The 26,839-nt window shown below is 36.6% G+C and overlaps 2 protein-coding genes across 2 annotated transcripts in view; one reads left to right on the forward strand and one right to left on the reverse strand.

The window, feature by feature from the left end:
* Positions 1-352: 352 nt before the first annotated feature.
* The window catches only part of LOC110450217 (hyaluronidase-like), a 29,305-nt gene continuing 2,818 nt past the window's right edge, over positions 353-26,839 (forward strand). The window contains exons 1-3 of the mRNA XM_021497565.1: positions 353-658; positions 3,738-3,988; positions 26,037-26,177. Of these exons, the coding sequence (XP_021353240.1) occupies positions 353-658; positions 3,738-3,988; positions 26,037-26,177 (698 nt within the window). The remainder of the gene's footprint in view (positions 659-3,737; positions 3,989-26,036; positions 26,178-26,839) is intronic.
* LOC110450215 lies at positions 8,634-24,390 on the reverse strand. The gene is made up of 16 exons (XM_021497550.1): positions 24,305-24,390; positions 23,605-23,684; positions 22,674-22,797; positions 22,166-22,268; positions 20,280-20,449; positions 19,544-19,674; positions 17,836-18,091; positions 17,540-17,592; positions 17,110-17,171; positions 16,261-16,513; positions 15,754-15,917; positions 15,331-15,450; positions 13,852-13,971; positions 12,954-13,095; positions 12,266-12,416; positions 8,634-9,766 (listed from the first exon to the last, which is right to left on the reverse strand). Exons 1-16 carry the CDS (start codon positions 24,367-24,369, stop codon positions 9,688-9,690), a joined length of 2,073 nt encoding a protein of 690 aa, XP_021353225.1. The 5' UTR covers positions 24,370-24,390; the 3' UTR covers positions 8,634-9,687.

Genomic DNA, 26,839 nt, shown 5'->3' on the forward strand with positions numbered 1-26,839 from the left:
CATGGACAATTTCCCCCAAGGAGGCAAAACATAAAGACACAATATACCACGGACATATACCCCAAGGGGGCAAAGCATAAAGACACAATATACTACAGCATTAAAACATAGGTATATACCCCAGGTAGGCAAAGCATAAAGACACAATACACCACAGCATACCTTCTTGTGTAGAATAGTTTTGTATTTAGTACGGGTTCGATAATACCAGATGATATATTTCAGCTAAAAAAAACAGATAAACAGACGATAACATGCGTCAAGTTAACCATGCTTTATACAACCCTGATTACAGCGGATATGTTATCTGAAACTACGTGTTGACACCCGACATAACTACATAACAGTGAGAATGGATATGTATAGTATTGTCAAGTTTATCATTGCTCTTTTCGCCCAGGTTAGGCTGTATTTAGGAGGGGAACCACAACCCCGTACAAATGTGTCGGTGTTGCCTTTCGCTGTCGTGTGGAATGTGCCTTCTGCTGTCTGCCAGGACGAGTTCAAAGTGTTCCTGAATTTGTCCAAATATGGCATCATACAAAACGACAACCAGTCGTTCTTTGGTGAGAACATTGTTCTGTTTTACGAACCATTTCCGGGACTTTATCCCAAATACTTAAGTAACGGATCAGCCATTAATGGAGGTCTACCTCAGGTAAGTTAGGATGCTATAGGTAACGTGAACAGCAAGGTATCTCACTTCCAAACTGATATTTACCTTAAATAGGACGCTAATGCAATACAACTTTCACATTCTGACATTTTCATTAAGTATGCTTATGATAACCGCACTTCGAAAATCTGGCAAGTACACCTACAGTATAATGGTCACCTCACTTCCAAACTCCATGACATTTACCTAGAGTAAGACAACAATGGTCAACTCCATACCCAACTCTATAACTATTACCTACTGTATACCAATAGACATCATCTCACTACCGAAATCTGTGACATTTACCTGCAGTACGACAATAATAATGACCTCACTGCCAAACTCTGACATGTACCTACTGTATGACAATAATGACTGTCAGACTATCAAACTCTATGAAACATACCTAAAGTACGACAGTAATCGTCACCTCATTTCCAAAATCTGGCATCTTAAAGAGAAAATATAATGAGGATGAGATCACCAGAACGATTGGTTTCCTAGTTGACAATATATCTCCCTGGCCAATTTGATGTTTTTCCTATGATGATAAATTTATTGAAGTGACCTTCAGCACAGAAAATAAAGTCGAAGCCAAATCCTAAAATTTCACTTTCATGTAATGTTTTGACTAAGTTGATGGTATGTATCCTCCGGAACTTGAATTCCAGGACACTAAACACTTCTACATCAGTAGCTCGATCTTACATGACCGACAACGACGGCTTACTGCTTCAGCTCAGTTTCCGAGAGTAATCCGACTCATAGGTTAAATTTCAAACAATTACATCATGTAGTACTGCAAACACATACCATAAGCGTGACGTTTTTGATTTTCCGATCGTGAACTTTCCCTTCTTCATAGTAATATCCCTGCTTCCTCAACTGAATGCTTTAACAAATCGAAGTTGATTCGATATTCCTGGGATTAATCTTGTTATCGTGATTTTTGCGGTAGATGCTGCAGTTCATAGAAAAACACACAACAAAGGGTTTCGCTATATGCAGTTTAATGAAAACAATTGGCAAGTTTGAAGGTTGCCTTCGAGTTCTCAATTAGAAATACAATTTATTATTTTCCTGGTACAATATGGAAATAGACGTTATTTACAAATGTTGATTTTTATGCCTCGTAGTTTCCTAGTCACTAAACTGGTTCTCTCTTTGAATTTGATATTACCTGAGTTAGACCTAGATTTACAGACGCTTTGCTAACCCTTCCGGATCACATCTTATTATCCTTGTACTTTTTCAGTGGTCATCATGATAGTCTTGCCTTCGCTCATATTTTGTCCTAGTTAAATTGATCTCAAGATCGAATTAGAATGATATAACAACTCGATCAACTCCAGTTGTTGTTCTGTTTGTTTTGCCTGAAGTATGATCATTGTAGTCAACTAAATACCTCTACACCTACACTTTGACGATGGTATCTCAATACCTAACTCTATGACACCTACACTTTGACAATGGCATAACACTATCAGACTGACATAAACCTATAGTATGACACAAACGGTCATCTTACTACCAAACTTTATTACAATATCATGGTCACCAAACACCGACAGTAAAATGTCCTAAAGTCATCATAGACTGAAGCGTCTCAAGTAGAAACTCCTGGCTAAGTAGTTCATTAAAATATATATTGCATCTGGACTTGTAAGCTCCATATGTACAAAGTTCGTCAGTGAAGCGATGTCCAGTCATTCTACTGGTGAATGTCATTTAAATTGTCAGTGAGATGACAGGTAGTCAGTCCGTTTGTCTTATGAGTTTGTATGTCTTATGAGTTAGTTAGTGAGATGACAGGTAGTCAGTCCGTATGTCTTATGAGTTCGTCAGTGAGATGATAGGTAGTCAGTCTGTATGTCGTATGAGTTAGTCAGTAAGATGACAGGTAGTGAGTCTGTATGTCTTATGAGCTTGTATGTCTTATGAGTTAGTGAGTGAGGTGACAGGTAGTCAGTCAGTATGTCTTATGAGTTAGTTAGTGAGATGACAGGTTGTCAGTCTGTATGTCTTATGAGTTTGTTAGTGAGGTGACAGGTAGTCAGTCAGTATGTCTTATGAGTTAGTTAGTGAGATGACAGGTAGTCGGTCTGTATGTCTTATGAGTTCGTCAGTGAGATGACAGGTAGTCGGTCTGTATGTCTTATGAGTTCGTCAGTGAGATGACAGGAAGTCAGTCCGTATGTCTTATGAGTTGGTCAGCAAGATGACAGGTAGTCAGTCTGTATGTTTTATGAGTTCGTTAGTGAGGTGACAGGTAGTCAGTCTGTATGTCTTATGAGTTAGTCAGTAAGATGACAGGTAGTCAGTCTGTATGTCTTATGAGTTTGTATGTCTTATGAGTTAGTCAGTAAGATGACAGGTAGTCAGTCTGTATGTCTTATGAGTTTTTATGTCTTATGAGTTAGTTAGTGAGATGACAGGTAGTCAGTCTGTATGTCTTATGAGTTTGTATTTCTTATGAGTTAGTTAGTGAGATGACAGGTAGTCGGTCTGTATGTCTTATGAGTTAGTCAGTAAGATGACAGTTAGTCAGTCTGTATGTCTTATGAGTTCGTTAGTGAGATGACAGGTCGTCAGTCTGTATGTCTTATGAGTTTGTTAGTGAGGTGACAGGTAGTCAGTCAGTATGTCTTATGAGTTAGTTAGTGAGGTGACAGGTAGGCAGTCTGGATGTCTTATGAGTTTGTATGTCTTATGAGTTAGTTAGGGAGATGACAGGTAGTCAGTCCGTATGTCTTATGAGTTCGTTAGTGAGGTGACAGGTAGTCAGTCTGTATGTCTTATGAGTGCGTCAGTGAGGGGACAGGTAGTCAGTCTGTATGTCTTATGAGTTCGTTAGTGAGATGACAGGTAGTCAGTCTGTATGTCTTATGAGTTAGTCAGTAAGATGACAGTTAGTCAGTCTGTATGTCTTATGAGTTCGTTAGTGAGATGACAGGTAGTCAGTCTGTATGTCTTATGAGTTCGTCAGTGAGGTGAATGGTGGCGATTCTTGTATTATCAGGCAAGTTATCAAAACTGTTATATTGGGTTTTTTTTCTCTCACTGGTTTATTGTCGAACAGAAGTCCAATCTTGAAAAGCATCTTCGGAAAGTGGAGTATGATGTGGACAGAACTATCCCTGCCGCCGAGTTCTCCGGCCTGGCTGTGGTAGACTGGGAAAGTTGGAGACCAATCTTTGACAGGAACCTGTACGACAAAGATCAAGTGGTGTATATCAACAAGTCGGAGGAGCTCGTCAAACAACACCATCCCACATGGAACGATCCTCAGATCAAAAGACAGGCCCGGTTAGAATTTGAAACATCTGCAAGGTAATACATAGTTAAGACACCCCCACCACCCTAGACATTTTGTTTAATGAGATGAGGTCTTTTAAAGGTTTACACATATCTGACCAAATATGACCTTGAAAGTGGGTGAAGGTCATTCAAATGACTGGATGGCCCATCATCCAAATATCAATATTTTGGGCCTCATGGTTATTCGGAAGAAGTTGCTTTAAACAAATTTGACCCCTGTTATCTTGAATATAAGTGAAGGTCATACATTTGAACAAACTTGGTAGCCCTTCATCCAAGAATGCTACTGGCCTGATATCATCATCCTGGGCCTTTTGGTTATTCAGAAGAAGTCATTTAAAGATTTTAAACATATTTGACCCCTGTGACCATGAATGTAAGTGAAGGTCATTCATTTTATCAAACTGAAGTCCTTCATCCAAGAATGCTAATGGCCAAAATTCAGAGGATGTTGTTTAAAGATTTTAAACATATTTGACCCCTGTGACTTTGAATACAAGAGGCCCACAGGGCCTGTATCGCTCACCTGGATACCTAAGAAATCATGTCAAAATATTCTCCAAATGAGATCCAAGGGAATATGCCAGACACCAAGGCCAATCCTTGTAGCATATCTGTATTAGATTTTTCATGCCCAGCAATTTTATGTATGGTTATGGGGTGGGGATCTCAACTGTTTCCAAGCTGAGACTCAGAAACTAGATCCCTAGGGTCGTGACCAGACCCCAGGATCAATTCTAATATCATGACTGCATTTGTCTCTTTTTTGCACAGCATTTTTACATATAGTTTTGGGGTGGGGATTTCAACCGTTTCAAAATTATGGCCCAGGGACTATGTCTCCAAGGGTGGGGCCAGACCCTAGTGCCATCCTAGAAGTAATTTATACTCAGCAATTGTATATATGGTTATATGGTGGGGATCTCAACTATTTCAAAGTAATAAACTTTTTTTGGCCCCACCCCTTAGCCCGGGGGTCAGCCCACCCATTTGTACAATTGTGAATCCCTGCCTCCCATGAATGCTTCTGACCAAATATGATCGATATCCAAGGTAAAGTTCTACAGAAGAAATTGTTTATAGCAATATAGCCAAATAACCCTTTTTGGCACCGCCCCTCAGCTCCCTGGGGGGGGGGGGGGGGGGGGGGTCAGCCACACCATTTGTACAATTTTGAATCCCTGCGCCCCTTGAATGCTTTTGATTAAATATGATTGATATCCAGTGCATACTTCTACAGAAGAAGTCGTTTGTAGCAATATAGCTAAATTGCCTGCTTTTGGCCCTGCCCCTCCCCCTGGGGAGTCAGCCCAACCATTTGTACAATTTTAAATCTCCACTACCTAGGGATGCTTCCAGTTAAATATGGTTGATATCCATCTCTTATTTCCAGAGAAGAAGTCGCTTAAAGAAATATAGCCAATTTTGAATCCCCACCACTTAGGGATGCTTCCAGTCAAATTTAGTTAAATTCCAATCAGTGGTTCAGAAGAAGAAGTCGTTTAAAGAAATTGTTGACGGATGGACGACAGACGCCACAGTATGGCATAAGCTCACCTGGGTCCTTCAGACCCGATGAGCTAATAATTAAATGTCATTTATTTGAACAAACTTAGTAGCCCTTCATCCAAGCATGTTACGAGCCAAATAACATCACCCTGGACCTTTTGGTTATTCAAAAGAAGTCATTTAAAGATTTTAAACACATTTGACCCCTGTGACCTTGAATGTAAGTGAAGGTCATTCATTTTAACAAACTTGGAAGTCCTTCATCAAAGAATGCTAATGGCCAAATATCATCACCCTGGGCATTTTGGTTATTCAAAAGAAGTTGTTTAAAGATTTTAACATACTTGAAACCTGTGACCTTGAATACAAGTCAAGGTCATTTATTTGAACAAACTTGTTAGCCCTTCATACCAGCATGGTTCTGGCCAAATATCATCACCATGGGCATTTTGTTTATTCAGAAGAAGTTGTTTAAAGATTTTAATGTATTTGACCCCTGTGATGTTAAATATGTGTGAAAGGTTATTTCTTTTAATAACCTTTGAAGCCCTGCATCCCAACATAGTACTGACCAAATATCACCATCCTGGTACTTTTGGTTATTCAATAGAAGCTGTTTAAAGGTTTTAAAAGACAATTGACCCCTGTGACCTTGAATATAAGTGAAGGTTACTTATTTGAACAAACTTGGCAGCCCTTCATCCCAGCATGCTACTGGCCAAATATCATCACCCTGGGCAATTTGGTTATTAAGAAGTTGTTTAAAATGTTAGACATATTTGACCCCTGTGACCTTAAATATGGGTGAAGGTCATTTATTTGAACAAACTTGGTAGCCCTTTATCCTAGTTTGCTTCTGACCAAATATCATCCTAGGCCTTTTGGTTATTAGGAAGATTTTTAAAGTGAAATATTGACACCAGACGCCGGGGCATAAGCTCACTTGGCGAAGGGCCAAGTGAGCTAAAAACAATAAAATATCATTACTTTGATCATTATGGATTTTTTTCAAGGATTCTATTGCTATAATGAAATTTCTTTAAAAAAAACAAAAAAACATGATGTGACCTTCAAAGTTGGTCAAGGTCATTCATTATGGTTCCACATTTCATTTCAATTCACACCTTTAGACAATAGGACAAATATCATGACCACAGACCTCTTGATTATAACACATTTGACATCAATGACCTTAGAAGCCCTCCACTACAGCATGCTAGACTACATATAATCTTGGTTATTCAGAAGAACTCAAGTGCAAGTTTGAATTGTTTGACCCCTGTGACCTTGAATTTGGGTCAAGGTCATTAATTTGAATAAATCTGATAACCCTTTATCTCAGCATGCTACTAGCAAAATGTTAACACCCTAAGCATCTTGTTCATCTTGACAGATCAGGGAAAGTTGGACAGACGGACAATGCACTTTGGTATAAACTGACTTGGCCGTTTGGGTCAGGTTAGCTAATACAAATAACTCAAACTCTCCATGATAAATGCGCTAACAATTTTATGCATAGAAATTTTATTAATATATAACAAACAGCATAACAATTGGTCAGATTTAAGGGCTGTACAATTGTCATAGAAATGTTCAGCACTGAATAAAACTATCAGATCTTATGAAATAAATATCATATCATAAATACATAGTTCTTATTAACACTAATAATACTTTCCACTTATTTGCACACAGACTTTGCGTTGTTATGAAATCTATTCAGCTCTAACCTCTTACTGAATCAATCAAACATAAAGCTTCACAGCTAGATGGACAAAGATTTACTACACAGCTAGATGGACAAAGATTTACTTCACAGCTAGATGGACAAAGATTTACTTCACAGCTAGATGGACAAAGATTTACTTCACAGCTAGATCGACAAAGATTTACTACACAGCTAGATGGACAAAGATTTACTTCACAGCTAGATGGACAAAGATTTACTTCACAGCTAGATGGGACAAAGATTTACTACACAGCTAGATGGACAAAAATTTACTACACAGCTAGATGGACAAAGATTTACTTCACGGCTAGATGGACAAAGATTTACTACACAGCTAGATTGACAAAGATTTACTACACAGCTAGATGGACAAAGATTAACGGCACAGCTAGATGGACAAAGATTTACTTTACAGCTAGATGGACAAAGATTTACTACACAGCTAGCTGGACAAAGATTAACTACACAGCTAGATGGACAAAGATTTATTACACAGCTAGATGGACAAAGATTTACTACACAGCTAGCTGGACAAAGATTAACTACACAGCTAGATGGACAAAGATTTATTACACAGCTAGATGGACAAAGATTTACTACACAGCTAGATTGACAAAGATTTACTACACAGCTAGATGGACAAAGATTTACTTCACAGCTAGATGGACAAAGATTTACTACACAGCTAGCTGGACAAAGATTAACTACACAGCTAGATGGACAAAGATTTACTTTACAGCTAGATGGACAAAGATTTACTACACAGCTAGCTGGACAAAGATTAACTACACAGCTAGATGGACAAAGATTTACTTTACAGCTAGATGGACAAAGATTTACTACACAGCTAGATTGACAAAGATTTACTACACAGCTAGATGGACAAAAATTTACTACACAGCTAGATGGACAAAGATTTACTTCACAGCTAGATGGACAAAGATTTACTTCACAGCTAGATGGACAAAGATTTACTTCACAGCTAGATGGACAAAGATTTACTTCACAGCTAGATGGACAAAGATTTACTTCACAGCTAGATCGACAAAGATTTACTACACAGCTAGATGGACAAAGATTTGCTACACAGCTAGATGGACAAAGATTAACTACACAGCTAGATGGACAAAGATTTACTTTACAGCTAGATGGACAAAGATTTACTACACAGCTAGATGGACAAAGATTTACTATCAGACACTTTCCAATATTTTACTTTTCAATAAAGGTCATCTGCTTTGAAGGGGAATTGATTTGAAATTGACAAAATTTGATCATGGTAAATCGTTTCAAGAAAAGAAATCTCTGTGTATCATCTAATAGAACGCAATATCCTGGTTAAACAGAAGGAATAAAATGTTATTCTTCAGTAAATTTCTGATTAACTAAATATCTAAAAGGACATAAGGTAGATCATCAACCGTACATCATAGCTTCTATTTTACCGTACATTATAGCTTCTGTTTTACCGTACATTATAGCTTCTGTTTTACCGTACATTATAGCTTCTGTTTTACCGTATATTATAGCTTCTGTTTTACCGTACATTACAGCTTCTATTTTACCGTACATTATAGCTTCTGTTTTACCGTATATTATAGCTTCTGTTTTACCGTACATTACCGCTTCTGTTTTACCGTACATTATAGCTTCTATTTTACCGTACATTATAGCTTCTGTTTTACCGTATATTATAGCTTCTGTTTTACCGTACATTACCGCTTCTGTTTTACCGTACATTATAGCTTCTGTTTTACCGTACATTACAGCTTCGATTTTACCGTACATTATAGCTTCTGTTTTACCTTATATTATAGCTTCTGTTTTACCGTACATTACAGCTTCTACTTTACCGTACATTATAGCTTCTGTTTTACCGTACATTACAGCTTCTACTTTACCGTACATTATAGCTTCTGTTTTACCGTACATTACAGCTTCTATTTTACTGTACATTATAGCTTCTGTTTTACCGTATATTACAGCTTCTATTTTACCGTACATTATAGCTTCTTTTTTACCGTATATTATAGCTTCTGTTTTACCGTACATTACAGCTTCTGTTTTACCGTACATTACAGCTTCTGTTTTACCGTACAGTATAGCTTCTGTTTTACCGTACAGTATAGCTTCTGTTTTACCGTATATTATAGCTTCTGTTTTGTCTAAAATACTACCTGCTTGTCCAGAGTATAACAAAATTACATATAATAAGCTAATTTCACTGTTATTTTTAATTCATCAATTTATATTTTGGACTTTCTTTAATTAACAGAAATGTAGTAAAACTAAGTCCTGGATGAAAAAAAGCCATAAAACTATTTAATCGTGCTCATTAATGGTTGTAATCTTTCAAAGAATTTGAGAGAGCATTGCATTCACCTTTACATCTTGTGAGACAGTTCTTGAAAGTTTGAAGGAAAAACAACTCTTTTCAGACTGAACAGGAAAAGATAACTCCACTCTAATCTAATTAGGCTTGCATTTCTTGTATCTTAAGTGATGTTTCTTGTATTGTCAGGCTCTGTGTTGCTGATATAATTTCTGTACAACTGAAAAGGAAGAAAACAATGTGTACCAGTCTGTATGTTATTAAAGTTCATGCAAAACTATTGATGCTATAATATTACTTTCCTTATCATTAATGATATTAATTTTTTATACATTGTACTCATTTTAGTCATATTCTAATTCTGAGCTTTCACATCATTCAATCAGAAAGCACAATTTCAGCACAGCACTAGAATTTTACAGACAGGAAAGCTTTGTAAAACTTCACAACATGTCTTACCTTCGATATACTTAAAACTTTAACCTACTTATTTTACTTGTCAATTTTGGAGCTTTATGCATCATTTGAAATTCTGAGTACAAATTTTAGCACAGTGCAGTACAAGAATTAGACGCACAGGAAAAGCTATAAAAATGTTCTCTTCAGGTAATTTCACCTTTATCAAATCAGTGTGATATAAATAAACACATAAAGTATACTGGCACAGAAACACAGCCTGAACAAAAACGACAGAAACACAACCTGAACAGAAAAGACAGAAACACAGCCTGAACAGAAACGACAGAAACACAACCTGAACAGAAACGACAGAAACACAACCTGAACAGAAACACAACCTGAACAGACACGACAGAAACACAACCTGAACGGAAACGACAGAAACACAACCTGAACAGAAACGACAGAAACACAACCTGAACGGAAACGACAGAAACACAACCTGAACGGAAACGACAGAAACACAACCTGAACAGAAACGACAGAAACACAACCTGAACAGAAACACAACCTGAACAGAAACACAACCTGAACAGACACGACAGAAACACAGCCTGAACAGATACACAACCGGAACGGAAACGACAGAAACACAACCTGAACAGAAACGACAGAAACACAACCTGAACAGAAACACAACCCTTACAATGCAGTTAAACCTAGAATTAAGTTTTGATTATTTTGATAATTGTAAAATTTGGTAAAGTCCAATGTGACACCTACATGTACATACATAAAATAAATTACAAATAGCAGTAACTGGTACACCATGATAGTTGTAGGGTCCCATTATATAATTAGCTGGATTTAGTACCCAGAATTTTCACCATGACGGTCAGAGCTTTGGACATTGATGTCAGTGACAAGTTTTTGTGGTCAGTGACCTTGTACTTACTGTTGAAGTTCATGTGGTCAGTGACCCTGTACTTACTGTTTAAGTTCATGTGGTCAGTGACCCTGTACTTACTGTTGAAGTTCATGTGGTCAGTGACCCTGTACTTACTGTTTAAGTTTGTGTGGTTAGTGACCTTGTACTTACTGTTTAAGTTTGTGTGGTCAGTGCCTTGTACTTACTGTTAAAGTTCATGTGGTCAGTGACCCTGTACTTACTGTTGAAGTTCATGTGGTCAGTGACCCTGTACTTACTGTTGAAGTTCATGTGGTCAGTGACCCTGTACTTACTGTTGAAGTTCATGTGGTCAGTGACCATGTACTTACTGTTTAAGTTCATGTGGTCAGTGACCCTGTACTTAGTTTTTAAGTTTGTGTGGTCAGTGACCTTGTACTTACTGTTAAAGTTCATGTAGTCAGTGACCCTGTACTTACTATTTAAGTTTGTGTGGTCAGTGACCCTGTACTTACTGTTTACGTTTGTGTGGTCAGTGACCTTGTACTTACTGTTTAAGTTTGTGCGGTCAGTGACCTTGTACTTACTCTTTAAGTTTGTGTGGGCAGTGACCCTGTACTGAGTGTTTAAGGTTGTGTGGTCAGTGATCTTGTACTTACTGTTTAATTTTGTGTGGTCAGTGATCTTGTACTTACTGTTAAAGTTCATGGGGGCAGGGACCCTGGACTTACTGTTTAAGTTCGTGTGGTCAGTGACCGTGTACTTACTGTTTAAGATTGTGTGGTCAGTGACTTGTACTTACTGTTAAATTTCATGTGGTCAGTGCCCCTGTACTTACTGTATAAGTTTGTTTGGTCAGTGACCCTGGACTTACTGTTTAAGTTTGTTTGGTCAGTGACCCTGGACTTACTGTTTAAGTTCGTGTGGTCAGTGACCGTGTACTTACTGTTTAATTTTGTGTGGTCAGTGCCCCTGTACTTACTATTGAAGTTTGTGTGGTCAGTAACCTTGTACTTACTGTTTAAGTTGGTGTGGTCAGAGACCCTGTACTTACTGTTGAAGTTCATGTGGTCAGTGACCCTATACTTACTGTTTAAGTTGGTGTGGTCAGTGACCGTGTACTTACTGTTTAAGCTTGTGTGGTCAGTGACTTGTACTTACTGTTAAATTTCATGTGGTCAGTGACCCTATACTTACTGTTTAAGATTGTGTGGTCAGTGACCGTGTACTTACTGTTTAATTTTGTGTGGTCAGTGTCCCTGTACTTACTGTTTAGGTTTGTGTGGTCAGTGATCTTGTACTTACTGTTAAATTTCATGTGGTCAGTGCCCCTGTACTTACTGTTTAAGTTTGTGCGGTCAGTGACCTTGTACTTCCTGTTTAAGTTTTTGTGGTCAGTGACCTTGTACTTACTGTTTAAGTTCGTGTGTTTGAGCGTCTACACCTTTCTCCATGGCAGCCAAAGCCTTGGACATAGATGTCACCGTGGTGACCGGCTGTCTAATCATCACTGATAACTCCCCTAGAAGTTGTTCACTTGTCGACAATTCTTTTTCTAATTTTCCTACAACAGAATGAAAAAGAGAAATGCACTCAGCCTGCTTTACCTTTTTTCAATGCCTTTACGATTCCTCTGCAATCAAATTCAGGATTTCAATTTTGTGAATTTTTTGTTGAATGTAATCATAAATGTTATGTTATTTAGCTAAAGGGTTGAATGTTGAATCTGTAATATTGAACACATGAACCTTGTGTCTATGTTTGTATCTACCCTACTTTTAAACATAATTATTAGAGACAAATATGTGCATTTTGTTGCGTAACATTATATCCTGTTGTTTTATCCAAACAAACTATAATTCTTAAATTGTCGGCCTTTTATGGTGAGCTTCAATTATGATGCCTCTGAAGTAATATATGTGATACGTGAGTGCTGTAATGGTATTAAATATAAAAAAACGTTTTGAAATTTGGATCAACTGGAAGCTAAAAACGCTCTACACTGTGTAAACACGGAATTGGAAAATGCTCCATATATTGGATTAATAAAACCACTTAGGTGTGCCGAAGATCTTGACAGCTCTTTAGCCCAGTGACCTACTTTGGAGTTCGTCCTCATCATCGGGGAGATAAACCCCCTGGGTGGGGATCTGGTGACGTGTGGTATCCAAAGCATGCGCTAAACTCTCATACTCCCTACACAGCTTTGGTAGATTGGCAACAATTGGTCCCAGTAACTGGCGCTACAAACGCAATAATGACTCAAGGGTGACATTGTAAAGTACAGGATTACTTCCAATCCCACTTGGAATCTACCCTTTATAAATATGCCGTTAAACCACTGGACACCTGATTTGTTACCCGCCAGTGTAGGTCAGTCATACCATTAGTGAACTGAGCAGTCCTGAGCAGTTGTTTTGACTTCAGGGAGAAAATAAATGTGACTAAATTTTTTACAATGAATCAAAAAAGGCAATTTTGCGGTTCAACTTATAAAACCTTTCAGCAATAAGATGAAGGCCAGTAGGCCGAAATATTGGGGTTTTAAATAACATTTATTCTATTAATTTTATCTTTGTTCCTTTTAGAAATCACCTGTTGTTTATTACGCTTTCAGCAATTATTTCCCTATTAAATGCAAAAACGAAAAAGTTATCAAAACTCAACTTATCTAAAAGACAAACTATAAATAAATCTGACAGTACACAGATCAGTCGCCACCATTATTTGATGGTTTATTTAATGTGAATGGTTTAATTACCTGTATAAAAACACTTCATTTGTACCTTGGAAGTATATAAACTCAGCTGTTGATCAACTGTTAATGGTTTAATTACCTGTATAAAAACACTTCAATTGTACCTTGGAAGTATATAAACTCACCTGTTGATCAACTGTTAATGTGAATGGCTTAATTACCTGTATATATATATAAACTCACCTGTTGATCAACTGTTAATGTGAATGGTTTAATTACCTGTATATATATATAAACTCACCTGTTGATCAACTTGATCATCTACCAAGTTCAGGTGTTTCTGACGCTCTAGTCGGATATCCAAGTCATGCTTTTTCTTACGTAGTTTTTCAACTTCTTCATGTAGACTGCTAAGTTGGGCCTATACCATATGGCAGAACGGTGACCATGGGTTAAGCATGATAATAATGATTATTAGCCTTTCTGGCATCAATTATACAAAAACAAAATACAACATTTAAATTGACTATTTTCAGTAATTTATCAGTAATAAAAATATATATATATATATATACTTATTCAAAGTATCTATTTAAGTATTGAAAAAATAATTTTATTTGTGGCCTCCATTCCTTCTTACCCAGCATGGAATCAGCTAGCTATTCTTACTAAGCCTATTGCCTTGAAATGGTTTGTTTTTGTTCGAAGATGGAAGAAAGGGAAAAATAAAGAAGAGGAAAACACTATTTTTTTTAAAAACTTTTTCTTCTTAATGAACATTTTTGTAGAATGTAAAAGCACACCTACAGCGCGGATGGGAGGGGGATGGGTGGAGGTGGGGGAGGGGGGAGTATAAAGAAAAAAAATAGCTTGAAATAAACTTTTGTGTGTCACCGACATTCTTTATATAATACAACAGGTGCTCACCTGGATATTTAAGCAGTCAAAGCAAAATATTCTCATTAAGCAATACTGCAATTAATTATCCAAGAATTTATCTTTGTAGCATAAAGTGTTGTGTCTCTCCATGCCCAGCAAGTGTATATACATGTATACTGATATGGTGGTGATCTGAACCATATTAAAGCTCAGACTAAATGACGGTGTCCACTGGGGCAAATCACAAGTATCCATCTCTTAACATGAAGCAATTTTACATGTGGCTATGGTAAATATCCCTACCATTAACCTGTTATGATCCAGGGACTAAGCCAAAGAGACAGGGCAAGACCAAAGAGCTGTTCATTCTTCATGCCCAGTATTTGTATAATGGTAATAGGTTGAGATCACGACAAATTCAAGTTTTGATCCAGGGACTAAGTTCCAAGGGGTTGGACAAGATCCTGGGTCGATCCTGGTGGCATATGAGCTCCCAAATCTATATGCTCAGCAATTGCACATATTCCTACTTGGTGGGGATATAAATTGTTTCCATATTATAACCCAGAGATTTAGTTCCTAAGAGTGACGGCAGACTCCATGGCCAATCCTGGTGCCATATCCGTATTTGTCTTTGTATGCCTAGCAATTGGGATATATTTTTATTGTTTTGGGGTTTGTACATTATTACTACTACCACCTAGGAACGTTTCTAGTCAAATTTGGTGAAATTCCATACAAGGTTTGAAAGAAGTGGTTAGAAGATTTTCTTGACTGACTAACAATAGACATCCTAATTAATTAGCTGGTCTTTGTCTTTGAGACAAGGTGGCCTAAAAACACTTGAAGAGAGTAGTAAGATCTAGAATTATTGACTTACGACTTTTTCCGCCATACTTACCATTTCGCGTTTCTCTTGTTCTTCACGCGACTTTTTGGCCTTAGTGTAGAGGTACAGCCACTGGGTATACCGCATGTACAGTAGGTCCATCTGACCCTGGGTCAGTTTAGATTGCTGAGGCTGGACACGCACAACAATTATTCCATATCAAACAGAGTATCAGTTGGCAAATTCTTCGTAAAAAGTTCATATTAGAAATGGAAAATTGTAAATATATATTGGAGTATGACTAGCAGAGAAGTGAATGTTAATGTTTAGGGACATCAGATAACAGGGTAACTTCTGGGATTACCAGGTTAGATTGCAGTAAACTCTGACAAGATGGCGACAATAGCTGATTGATACTTTAAATTCAGTAATTTTGGAAAAGAAAATATATCTGATATATTAGAAAATTTGGTTATCTTTGGATTGAGTACTGACTTTGGTCATTTGTTTTCTGTTGGAGACGTCCATCATGTCGGACATGACCGAGGCATTGGACAGGATGGACTGAGAGAATGGGTCATGGATGTCTCGTAGGTCAGCACGTACATCTTTCCTTCCTCCATCTTTTCCTGGCGTTCTTATCAAATGTGACCTGTGTCCTGCAAATACCACAATAATTATCGTACACATAAATCGTGTAGGGGGAAAAAAATATCTGGAACTTGAAAAAGACAAAAGGACCTATAAGGACCAAGGGGTCAACATTACTCAGCACTAGTTTCCATAGGGCTCTATGAAGATGAAAAGCATATCAGAGAACCATAGAGTTAATTACAATATCCCGGAAACATTCTTACCTGTGATTTGTGACATTTTATCCGTGATTTTGACATTTTACCTGTGATTTGTGACATTTTACCTGTGATTTGTGACATTTTACCTGTGATTTTGACATTTTACCTGTGATTTGTGACATTTTACCTGTGATTTGTGACATTTTACCTGTAGACAGGATGGATCCATCTGCTTGTATAGCTGAGGCATCAATCTCTGATGGGAAGAAGGAGCTGTCCATTGTTGGCGTTGAGGTTTTTGCCCCTGTAGACATGTGGGAGTTATCAGGGGTATGGGGGCGCTCTCTCTCCTTTACAATCACTGGGGCAGTAGACTTCTTGGTCTTGGTGTGTCGACTGACGGGACGTGTGGAGACATCCATACTCTTACTGCCCTTACCAGACTTGTCTTGTCTAACAGACTTCATTAACAGAGAGATACTTTGTTACAGAGAATGCACTGAAGATTCAGATTACATGGGCCAGACCTGTACAGATCTTCAGAAATAATTAAAGCTATTTCCAACCCAGTAAAAAGTTTCCCATTTCCAGAAATTATAATTTAGGCAGTTGTGCAGGGATCCTTAAGCTACTGACTCTACATGACATGGTTCTGTAGGTAAAGCTAATAATTTATTTTGATCAGGTTTCAATACTGACTCTAAGAGCATGAGAGCCACCTATCATAGTAACAAAACAATTGTCATGACTCGAGACATTACAGTTCTGAAAAACTGAAAATGCAGAAAATTTAACTGGAAGGATGACTTATACAGGAACATTGCATAAACCCACCCTGGCACCACCAGACAGATCATTCAAAATCCAAACATGTACCACCATAAACCCACCCTGGCACCACCAGACAGATAATTCAAAATCCAAACATGTACCACCATAAATCAAACCAATAATAATAACTCATACAATTTCCACAAGCCCACACTTTTATATTATATATTTCCTGTCGAATAATAGATGATAAATCATAGCACACACACGAGGAAAACTTCCTTACCTTGTCTGCAATTAAAGAATGTGATGCAGCTGCCTGTTTATATCTAGAGGGAACTATTCTCTCTGAAATGAAAAAAAAAAAAAAGTTTTATATTTTTATTCAACTGACTGAAAATTCAGCTGAGGGTACTAACCCCATCTCTCTTTGGCTGAGGCTGTAGCTAAATACTAAGAGAGTTCAAGGTAACCCAAATCGGCAATGCTTTATATATGGGTAGGCTTAAGATTGAAACTTTATCTTGCTCAGCATGACCCAATGTTTATTGGTAGGTTTAATACTGAAAGTGTTCTTCAGAATAACCCTTTGTTGTTATGGGTGTGCTTAAAACTTACATTTCAGTTCAGGGTAACCCTATGTTTGATGTATGGGTGAACGCAAAAAACAATGTTACCGGTAATAAAAGATTATTTTGAAAACTTCTATTACTTACTATTTTTCTTTGTAGATGGTGGTGCTTTAGTAGGCGCCTTCTTTATTGTGTTCCTAAAATTAAATTGAATTTTCTTTCTGTGTATGGAAATATATTTCTCATTACACAATGTACATCTCATACTTAACTATGAAACAGGCCCGATAAACACAAATCCATAACTATATTTGCCAAAGTGAAGAATAGAGAGAAGTACCTCCTTATTTAATTTTTGGGCTTGCTCTTTAAACATACATTTACTTTATGTCATATATGTATAAAACAACTGTATACGAATCATTTTTAGAAACTCTTACAGTTTTGCATTTTTTTTCCCTCTGATGACATACTCATCCAATGAGCATACATCACTGACATCGCTGACCATAGACTGGACGTCGTCCCGGTCAGTTTCACCTGTTACATCTTGGACTGGCTGGCCAGCGATGGAGGAGACAGATGAGTCGTCAAAGTTGGGCTGGGGGAAATTCTGTCTATTCTCCAGATCCTTCTCTATCTGGGTCAGCAATGGTAAACTGTCAATTGACGCCTGGAGGTGTCGTCCAAGACCATCTAGATAGGGAAGATAGCAGGATGTTCATTAATCAATATTTCTGTTGATTGATCAGAAGATCTCGCACAACACATTACATCTCCAGCACACACTCAGGCATACACACATAGGAAGACATTAGCTAGGTGGCATAGGACTAATAAAATCTATTACCTGTAACTGAGCGAGATCGGGTTATCTCAGTCGAGGATTAAGATTCTGTAACAAAATCCAAACCGAGGGATAAGCCGAGGTTGGAATGTTACAGAATCTTAGCCCGAGACTGAGATAAACTGATCTTGCTTAGTTACAGGTAATTGGTTTTTCTCGCACCTTTATGTTAAAAAATAATAATTCAATTTTGCTAAAAACTTCAAGTATCCCGTCTGGGGCCTCAAATGAAAATTACCTCTTCACTTCTTAAGCTACATTTGAATGTTTCTGCGTAAAAAAATGTAGTCCGTTCTTACATAGATGACAACGCATTTCACAGTGTAGATTATATTTTATCTACAACATCAGATATCTAACAACATCAAAACTATACATATAACAATAAAACAACATTTATAATGCAGATTGTCAATTTCAAGCAGTTAATGTGCGGATGAATACATCGCAGTGTAAAATTCTGGGAAATGTCACATAAAGGTGCAAGACAGATCGGACGAGACAGAAAAATCTAGCATGGGGTATGACATGGGATATCTCTGTCTGAGGTGCGAGAATAGTAGTTATCACCTGATAGGCAGTTCCTGCAAATTCCTCAATATTGATTAATGTATGTATATGCAAATTGTATTAAATGTATATTGTATATCTATGTATTGTAAAACGTGTTAGAGTGGCATATTCTAGCTAGATAGGGCGCTATATATTAATTGGTGTATATCATTATTCATTATTATTATTATTAACGTACGTCGAACCTCAGGACCACAAAGTAATGTCACACTCTGCAAATCAAGAAACTGTTTGGTTGTTCTAAATGCATAATTAATAGCAAATTTTATTGACTTTAGAATCGTACAATGTCAATAAGATTGAACAACAGACTTAAAGTCTGCACAAAGTCATCACTTTTGTGAGACTCCATATAACAAGATATGATATCAATTTTGACACAATTTACTTCAATACTGGTATATCAAAATCCCCTGGACTCAATGTAAAGGGATATTTAATTAAAATCCCTTCAGACTATGAGGTGAAAATTGAAACACTAAGTTTTTCGTTATTTCAAATAAATTTTTAAAAAGTTTGCAAATACAACACAACATAATTATTTTACTTTAAATATTATTTTTACATTTAAATGTTTTACTGTTTAAATGTTATTTACCACTTTTCTCAAACATGTAATCAGAAAAGCAAAATACATTTGAACTAAACAACATCAAAATTATAAATTCAACTGTAAAGCTTTCAAATCATTATTACTGCAAATAACAGACAATTTCAAATACACAAACCTGAGTTTGCTTTCTCTCGTATCACAACAGGGGCTTTGTGACGTTTGTCTCTTACAGGCTCCGACAGAGATATAGAACTACATATGGACACATTTTTATCACGGCTATCTCTATTTCTTTCTGCTGAGGCTCTGAAATGAAACAGGAAATAAAATAAAGAAATGGTTTAAAAGAAAACAGATACATTGGGTAAGACCTTTTCCTATCCTGACCTTATTTTTTCTTTCAAAGAAAGACACAGATTTTTTTCTCTGCAGAAATGAGGGAAATCCAAATAGTGAACAATGGCATCAACCTAGGGTTTTAGTGAATCCACTTTTCTTAAAACTTGTCTATACTACATTCAGGTTGTGTCCTCTTTGGAATTTTAATTAGCATCTTTCATGACCAAAAGAAAATATGGTTATTTTATCATAAAATTTGTAAAAGATATGCATGAAAACATCCCAAAATAATTAATAATTTAAACATTGGGAACATTAAACCAAATGATAGGAAAATATTCATTGAAAAAATAATTGTAACAATTAGGGTAGTACACAACATAGGAAATTGTAGATGAAAATGTCAATTTACCCATTAACAGTAATAAATAGAGACAAGCATAAACCTTGGCATCAGTAAAAATTATTCTTTATATAAAAATCAGTGTATATTTTAACATACATAGAAAAGGAGCAAAAACGAAAGTCACAGCAAGGAAGAGTTAAAGAAGTAAAAGAAACACTTTAAATACCTAAAACTGGACTCAATAGCTGAGGGTGAGTGACAAACAATTTTCACTGGAGACTTTTCAAATCCAATCTGAATGTCCACCTCTGATTCAAAAGGATCCTTGGTCTGGCGTGAAGCGTCTATAAGTAGGACTTCCTGAGGCCTCTGTCTGTGTATCCTCTGGGTGGGTGACTAATTAAGGCAAACAATCGTTCAATGAACAGAACAGTGACTAGGGCAAACAATCGTACAATGTACAGAACAGTGACTAGGGCAAACAATCATACAATGTACAGAACAGTGACTAGGGCAAACAATCGAACAATGTACATAACAGTGACTAGGGCAAACAATCGTACAATGTACAGAACAGTGACCAGGGCAAACAATCGTACAATGTACAGAACAGTGACAAGGGCAAACAATCGTACAATGTACAGAACAGTGACCAGGGCAAACAATCGTACAATGTACAGAACAGTGACAAGGGCAAACAATCGTACAATGTACAGAACAGTGACTAGGGCAAACAATCGTACAATGTACAGAACAGTGACTAGGGTAAACAATCGTACAATGTACAGAACAGTGACCAGGGCAAACAATCGTACAATGTACAGAACAGTGACAAGGGCAAACAATCGTACAATGTACAGAACAGTGACCAGGGCAAACAATCGTACAATGTACAGAACAGTGACTAGGGTAAACAATCGTACAATGTACAGAACAGTGACTAGGGTAAACAATCGTACAATGTACAGAACAGTGACCAGGGCAAACAATCGTACAATGTTCAGAACAGTGACTAGGGTAAACAATCATACAATGTACATAACAGTGACTAGGGCAAACAATCGTTCAATGTACAGAACAGTGACTAGGGCAAACAATCGTACAATGTACATAACAGTGACAAGGGCAAACAATCGTACAATGTACAGAACAGTGTCCAGGGCAAACAATCATACAATGTACATAACAGTGACTAGGGCAAACAATTGTACAATGTACAGAACAGTGACTAGGGCAAACAATAATACAATGTACAGAACAGTGACTAGGGCAAACAATCGTTCAATGTACAGAACAGTGACTAGGGCAAACAATCGTACAATGTACAGAACAGTGACCAGGGCAAACAATCGTACAATGTTCAGAACAGTGACTAGGGTAAACAATCATACAATGTACAGAACAGTGAATAGGGCAAACAATCATACAATGTACAGAACAGTGACTAGGGTAAACAATCATACAATGTACAGAACAGTGACTAGGGTAAACAATCATACAATGTACAGAACAGTGAAAAGGCCAAACAATCATACAATGTACAGAACAGTGACTAGGGCAAACAATCATACAATGTACAGAACAGTGACTAGGGCAAACAATTGTACAATGTACAGCACATTAATATTATGTCGACGGTTAGGATATGGGTAAAAAAAAAGTGATTGCTGATCACTTTATTTACAGGTTTTGTAGATTTTGTGCTTCAGATAAATAATTCTTATAGAACTCTGAAATGAAAATCAACAGGAATTTGTTCTCTTAAATATGATAGAAATTCAAAGGATATTTTGATCAAACAAAATGTAAACTTGGTAAAGTAAAATGGAATTAAATACAATGTCAAAATCAGGGGTAAAAATAAAAACCAATAAATTATTCCAGATTCATGAACAAATCACATCCCCGATGGGACGTTAAAGGGTACTGGATCACCTGCCCAATCATGTGGGGGTTTTCTAGGCACTCAATTTTCATCTCACATTAAGGCATTAGCATGCTCTCATCCAAGCCAACTGGAATAATTAGTATTATAAGTTGAAAAAAACTAATGGTTGTAAAATACAGTAGAGAACTAATCTGTCACACATTTTATTTTGTCTTCAATTGTACCTTGTATTGCAAGGAAAGGTCAAAGTCACTATCTGAGAGGTCAAGGTTCATGGCGGGGTTTGAAGGTGCTGGAGATCGGTGTTCAGTGATCCTGGGAGCCATTCTGTATCATTCATGAACAAAAAATATAATACAACATAGCTGTTAGTACACAGCAGGCTTGAATTTGTAGCAATAAATATTTCACAATCTAGGATTTTAATTGGTAAGTTGTCATGCCAGTATGAATCCGTAAATTGCGTGAAAATAGACATTGTGATATTAAGACGAACAGTTTGAGCATCCATCCCATTCTATCTCCTAATATTATTTTTTTAAACATAAAAAACAACAAACAGTTACTTTGAGCACTGTATTCCTGTACACGAATCATCTAAATTTGTAAATTTGACAAAAGATACTTGGAACAGACATCATTTTACTTGTAAAGATAAAGGAATGTATATGGAGTAAATAACAGAAGTAGTTTTACTTTGCCCGACTGATCCCCTGGACGCTAGTGTTTTACCTGCGAGGTGTGACTGTCACACTCTCCGGCTCCTGTCCCACAGGAGTCACTGATGTGTCAAAGATCTGTTGTCTTGTGGACTCTTGTGCCCTCTGAGACCCATTCCTACTAGCTGGTACATTTTCTATAAATATGACAAATACCGGTATCTCATTTTATTCTTTGTGAGCTAGACACTTGTTACTAGATTGAAGATTGTGCCACTTCTTACTAGTAACTAAATGTTGGGTCATGTTGAAATCATAACAATTGCATGTATGGCAGATTCTCTCAGAAAAAATTTCTTAACCTATTTTAACATAAAACATGACAGACAAAATCATAAAACTTAAGTTTAGCAGAATCATAAAACCAATATTGTACAGGACCAACGTTTGCTGTCGGTACACATGTAGCTTGCTATTATCACCACTGTTTAATGTATATTACTTATATATTTCAAATCAGCAACTAAAAATTACCATCTGGCTACAAAAAGAATAACTCTTCAGTTCTGTCAAAAATGTCAATTTCAAAAGCCTTTCCATCAGTATATTTAAGAAATAATGATTAATAAGCATAATTTAAGAAAACCTGAATCACAGACTTAGCAATTTTGTTTTTTACGTATGACAGCTTTTGATGATTAATAAGGTTTTTGATTTCAATATTAGAGGTTGATGATTTTAAAATAATGTATAAAACATTTCACCATTTTATTAATTTATAAGACCTTTTTTTTAATTAACCTTTAGCCCAAATCTGCTTTTAAAAATTGACCATTATAAGATAAGAACATTTTTGCAGGCAGAGCCATGTTGCTTATTAAATGCTGGAGATAAAATAAAGATTAAAACTAAAACCAGTGATCAATTTCACTCCTATGCAATTAACTCAATAGAGAGGGACGTCTGGCTGGATGAAGCCAGTAAAACTGCATGTCCACTTTTACCTTCAATGCCACCGGCTAATACAGTCTTCTTGTGACCCTCAGCCCCGGAGGAGACCAGGCGACCCTGTGTAAGAGGTTTCCTGTAAAAAAATATCACCATCATGATTATTTTTTTAAGATATATTCTGTAAATGCTTTTATTTCCTAAAATCACCAAAACCTAAAGGAGATAGAACAGTTGGGAAAATGTAACAAAAACACTGGGTGTTAAATCCCCACCCCCTCCTAATTTGAGACCATGGCAGGGACCAAGCAGAACGCACTTTTTGTTCCCAATATCTAAAAGATCTGTATGTGTTATTATTTCACATTTCACTTTATTTCCCGTTTCAGTAATACTGTTACTATGAACCATTATAACTGTTACCAAATTTAAAATGCAGGGTTATTACCCATATGCGCCGTTGTGCACAACCGGAGAAATACCAGATGCAAGCCCCTAAGCTTTTTTCGGTTTAATTGCGATCACGATAATTAAGAATCCTGACTTATTTAACCGAACTAAGCATTTCATTAAAGACAATTATCAGCATTCAGTACAATATGCAAGATATCAACATGAAAACAATCTATTTTCATATGTCAGTGCTTCAATCTTGAAGCGGAGATGATTGGAAGCATAAGGCTTTTCTTTCAATAAAACATCATTTGTAAAGTAGGCATACATCACAAGCCTTAGTGAAACAAATTAAATGTACACCTGTTTCTCTTCGGTACAACATTTTGTTGTGGTGCAGGTCTGTACAGAGACCTCTTCGACGCCATTTTTCAAGTTACCCGCCGTAGAGTCCTGGTCATCAATATGTTTTATTTCAAAGTCGGCTCCAACAAAGCGTTGACGGGACTAGATACTTAACCTATATAACACAGTCGTTCTCTATGCAAAGCTACGTAAATCATCGTTAGTCACAAAACGAAAGTTGTAAGGTGAAGAATAAAATGCACTAAGAATAATTGAATTATTCCTAAATAAAAACCTGTGTAAATGATATTCAACTTGTAGCAAATTGGACTGAAGTGCTGTCAAGTTTGTTCAAATGAATGACCTTGACCTACTATTAAGGTCATATGGGTCAAATATGTTAAAATTGTTACACACCTCCTTAATAACTCAGTGGGTTGGCCAGCGTGTTGGGGTTAAGGGTTATCCAATATTTCAAACATTCAACGTGAGGCAGTGATCAAGTAACAAAAATAGATAAGATCAAAGTCCGTGATTAATCTAAGTAAAAAAGACTAAGTTATATATTAATTTAAGTAAAAATTAAAACGTATTTATTCTGGTGTAAATGTCTGCGGGCTATTCCGTCTTTTCGTATTGCAGAGTTATCTTCTCTTGTGAGCAGGTATTGATTGTTACGTCATTGGTTTGTGTGAGAAAATTACGTCGTTTTCTCAAAAATTGATGACGTTGATCTCACATACAAATGACGTAACAATCAATTGATACCTGCTCACAAGAGAAGATAACTCTGCAATACGAAAAGACGGAATACATTTTATCAGATATGATGAAAGTATCTTATCATGTTATACATATATAAATGTTGGAGTTAAAGGGTGAATTAAGTTTGTGAAAAACTTGAAACAACTGGTAACTCAATATATCTTTAGGCCCAGAGAGTACAGAAATTACATTTGGTATGTAAAATCTGTATCTTGCTGGAATTTTAAATACACTAATATCACTTCTGTTTAAATAACCTTGACTTAATTTAAAGGTTACAGGAGTGAAAAATCTTCCAATTCAGTTGCTAAGATGTATACAGCTGTATGATGTAGCTATAGTGTAATCTATTTTTTGCATTAAAGATATTAAAGTTGCAGTCACTGTGTGTTAAGTTCATCTTTCTAAAATGTGTGATATTTCACCGGGTGTGTTATATCATCATGATATATTTCACCAGGTGTGTTATCTATCATCAGAGGCTTTAATGGATTATGAAATTTGGCCTTTACTACAAAATCATGTTTGGCTGGATTTGTTGATAAGAATGGCCTTGACCTTTTGACTTTGCATTCAACATCACATGAGTTGAATGTGTCAACACAACTTCTTCTGAATAACATGTAAAGAGGTCTGGGATGGTGATATAGCTGTAGCCTGCCTTAGGATAAAGAGCTACATAATTGATATATTATGATCAAATGAATATCTGACCTTGACCTAAACCCACTGTCAAGGACATGCAATTTAGGTCAAATGTTTAAAACATTTGAAGTACATTTCCTGTATAACCAAGAAGTCTTTGGTACTGATATTTGGCATGTAGAACACTGGGATTACCTGAGGTGGTGAATTACCTGAAGTGTTTTAATTGGTTATTTTTACTTGAAGTGTTCTTTTACAAGAGATGTGTTACTGAAGATGTGCATGTTGGTTTACTTGAGATTTGTTCTGATTTCAAAATGGATCGATATATTTACATCAGGTTGCTGATGAATCAGACCTTATGGAAAGCAAGACAGATAAGGAAAAATGGAAAATGGGGATTTTATGGATTTCCACGGTGTTACAATTACCGTCAAGGACAAGCTCACTGTGCCAACGACACAATACAGTATAATGATGAGTAAGTACTGTTGTTTATCAATGTTTTCTACTGTCATTAACATGACTAATTTGGGTACCTCTATTATTTGCCTATGTGAGCATGTCACAGCAACAATAGAATTATATTATTGATACATTTGATATAGTTAGATTAAGCCAATAAACTTAACAATTGTAAAAAAAATCATACAAACATTTCATACAATCAGTATCTTAAAATGTAGAATGCGGTAGGAGCTGCTTTATCAGGCTCTAACTGCTGGTCTTAAGCTACCTAACTAATACCACCACATGTCTTCATGTGTGCTGGAGGTGAATTGGTGTTTTGTTTCATGGTGAGACCATGCTTCAAACAGATTCTTTTCTAGTGCCACCTCGCTTTGTTAACAGCACAGAATGCAACGTTAACATTACCCTTCTCTCCTCCTCCAAGGTTGAAGTTGTGTTGGCAGGAGAAAACCATTTTCTCTGAAAATTCAATACTATAATAAATTCATATTGTCAACTATTGTCAGATCACCCAGTTCTTTTACATCAAATATCAAGCTGAATCTTTCCGTGTATAGTCAGGTTTATTGGGAAATTAAACAAAGTTTGCCTTAAGAGAACTTAATTGATTTGTGCAGCAGTACTGAATTGGTCTTCTCAAAATCATCTCAATTAATCTGCATATAAAGTTGA

Source organism: Mizuhopecten yessoensis, unplaced genomic scaffold (genome assembly GCF_002113885.1).
Source record: "Mizuhopecten yessoensis strain PY_sf001 unplaced genomic scaffold, ASM211388v2 scaffold523, whole genome shotgun sequence".
Taxonomy (NCBI): Eukaryota; Metazoa; Mollusca; class Bivalvia; order Pectinida; family Pectinidae; genus Mizuhopecten; species Mizuhopecten yessoensis.

Bases quoted from the DNA above. Each gene is read 5' to 3' on its own strand.
- LOC110450215 (XM_021497550.1), bottom strand. From the start codon at position 24,369: ATGGCGTCGAAGAGGTCTCTGTACAGACCTGCACCACAACAAAATGTT. The intron at 16,514-17,109 runs GTAAGGAAGTTT...CTGTTAATGAAG, and splicing joins ATTCTTTAATTGCAGACAAG to TCTGTTAGACAAGACAAGTC. The intron at 13,972-15,330 runs GTAAGTATGGCG...CATATGGTATAG, and splicing joins AACAAGAGAAACGCGAAATG to GCCCAACTTAGCAGTCTACA.